The 2,718-nt window shown below is 34.7% G+C and overlaps 1 protein-coding gene across 1 annotated transcript; it reads right to left on the bottom strand.

Moving 5' to 3' along the window:
• Nucleotides 1-380: 380 nt before the first annotated feature.
• LOC111386361 (D-3-phosphoglycerate dehydrogenase 2, chloroplastic-like) lies at nt 381-1,194 on the bottom strand. The gene has a single exon (XM_023010816.1). The coding sequence runs from the start codon at nt 1,053-1,055 to the stop codon at nt 396-398; it is 660 nt and encodes a 219-aa protein (XP_022866584.1). The 5' UTR covers nt 1,056-1,194; the 3' UTR covers nt 381-395.
• Between the last annotated feature and the right edge of the window lie 1,524 nt (nt 1,195-2,718).

Genomic DNA, 2,718 nt, shown 5'->3' with positions numbered 1-2,718 from the left:
TGTCGAAATTTTTATAAAATTATAACTGTCAAAGCATGTCAAGTTTGCCTTGGTGGTGGGTCCGGCATTTAGCTAGTATCTACAATCGGCGCACGACACGTGTCGGATCCATTAGGGTGATCGGGACGGGTCGTGTCATTTACATTTTCATTTTTTCTCATAGACTTTGCTCAGCAAGCTTACAGATCTAACCAATTAGATGAATTAGTCCTAAAGGTTCACAGCAAACTAGTATTGTATCAAATACATAACCCAACTCCATAGCCATTTAACTGGTGCAGATTATTCTGTGTTTAGCAAATTAACTAAAAAATATAGATAAAGAATAAGCACAGAACAAGAAGAAGACTATCTTCTGCTTTAATTGAACCATACTTTGTGAACACTCAAAAGAATTAAAATATATACATACCATCTTTCATGGAAGCATCAGCTTGTGCAACATTACGCGCCATGGAAGCAAGTAAAGCAATGCCATGCTCCGCCGCAGCAATGGTGTTGGCGGTGGGGGCATTGACCACAAGACACCCAAATTCCGTCGCCGCCTGCAGATCCACGTTATCAATGCCAACACCCGCCCTACCAACCACCTTAAGCCGCCCCTTCGCCGCCTCAAAAACTTGCCGCGTAACCTTAGTCCCACTCCTCACAATCAGCGCATCACACAACGAGATCTTGGCGCACAATTCATCAGGGGACAAGTTATACGAACACTCAACATTCCCGAAAGTTCTTAGCAAATCCAGACCCGCTTCTCCGAGTTTTTCGGAGACAAGGATTGTTGGCCTTTCAGTTTTGACTAAGTTGCCGGGATCCCGGGTTCTTGACAACAAATCGGACTTTGATTCGACAGTTTCGAGGACATTAGATATTGGTGTTTTTTGCAATTTTCTTGAAAAATGGGAACCTTTAAAGAGTGAAAGTTTTTGAAGCGAAATGGATGAATTGGAGAATGAAAGGTGCTTTGAAAAGATTGATTTTTTCTGGGAATCAACATTTCTCGTACTGAAATTGATGAGATTTTTTGCTGCACTAGAAATTGAGCTGGTTGCCATGTTTCTTGGATCCTGTGTGACTCTGTGTGCGTTTTTTGAGGGAAGGTGGCGGGGTAAGTGGGTTCAAAAGTTGTTGGAGGATGGGGAGATTTAGAGCGAGAACCCAATATGTTAGCAGATCTTTAAGGATAAAAAATAGGGGATACATGAGATGCTGAACATGTGTTCAATATAATTGTCAGATGTTATTTTACATTTCCACCCTTCTCTTTATCATACATCATAATCATGGTTGTTGGGGGATTACGACAAACAATTAATTGCACGAAGTCACCAACTTATTCGGATTTAGACAAGTTTGGTAGGTATATCATCAATATATATCATGTTAAATATGTTAGTCGTATTTACAATATATATTTGAATACGAAATTATGACATTGGATGACTTAAATTAACTGTATGGTATCATCGCTTTTGTCAGACTTATATAATTTATATAATATGTTTAATATGAGAAATGATCATTTAAGTATCAATACTTGACAAACTTTTCAATTATTTATTAAATAGTATATGGTGACACTCAACAATTAAATTTAGTTTCTTGAATTGACATGTGGTAGTTTACAAAATAAGCTATATTATACACAGAAACAATATTTGATGGAAAAATTCAAATGCTCGTGGATCAAGGAAAGTTCGCGTTAAGATTTATTCATTTCTAAAATTATTCACAGTATTTCTTCTTTATTATATCTCATATTCACCAGCAATAATGCCATTAAAGGAAAAGAGCCAACCCTTTTTATGAGCATGAATCAAAGAAAGTGAAAACATATCATACAAATTTGTGTGTGGATAACTTCTTTTACCAGCATAATATTGTATGAACATAGTTTTTAATAGGAGATATTTCTAGAAAACGAATATACTGTCACTGGCAAGGTTTCTTTCTTTCATTTAATGCTTGACAATTGACATGTTCAAAATGTTAAGAGAAAATTGCACCATTGGTCGCCACTCTATTGCTTAAGTTGCAAGTTGATTTTCAAAAGGAACAATTTGATCCTCATTTTTTGTGAATTAATAAGTCTTTTAATAGTGATTTTTTGAAAAAAATACATGGTTAAAACTATGAAAAAAAAAATTAAATTTATGTTTTAAATTATTTTATTAGTAAAATGCATCGCTAAAATGAATTTGAAGAAAAAATGCGTTTTTAAAGAATGAGGCTCAAACAAGGTCTTAGTCTCATTAGACAATCACGTCAAACTTGCTATGAGATGGTAAATTTTGTAAAAGGAAAGTGAAACCATAACTAAATGTGTGCCTCCATCCAAATATCGATTTACTAAAAAATTGGTTTATTGGATGCTAATAGTGCTTAGGCAAAAGGTATTGAGACCAAAAGATGGTTACAACTTACAAGTAAGGCAACACTAATTTATGATTTCAAATTGATCGATCAATTATTTATTTCGCTCGAAAAAAATGTCGTTATTTCAGATTTAAGAAGTTATGATTTCAAGTTTATTGCATACACTGTGTACATAATTGTTCTTTCTTATTTCTTATCTTCAATTAAATTCATCTTTTTAGTGGGACAAAGGTCATAAAAGTTCAGGTAGGCAAGGAAATTTTTGGAGAGATGAATGGTCATTGTAAGACTTTAGAGCGGCATGGTTTTTGGGCAGAGACAAAAGGTTGAAGACAAATTTGC

This window comes from Olea europaea, unplaced genomic scaffold (genome assembly GCF_002742605.1).
Source record: "Olea europaea var. sylvestris unplaced genomic scaffold, O_europaea_v1 scaffold3524, whole genome shotgun sequence".
Taxonomy (NCBI): domain Eukaryota; kingdom Viridiplantae; phylum Streptophyta; class Magnoliopsida; order Lamiales; family Oleaceae; genus Olea; species Olea europaea.
Note: the sequence above shows the minus strand (reverse complement) of the source record. Positions and strands in the feature narration are given on the sequence as shown.

Coding starts and splice junctions, on each gene's coding strand:
- LOC111386361 (XM_023010816.1), bottom strand. CDS start 1,055: ATGGCAACCAGCTCAATTTCTAGTGCAGCAAAAAATCTCATCAATTTC.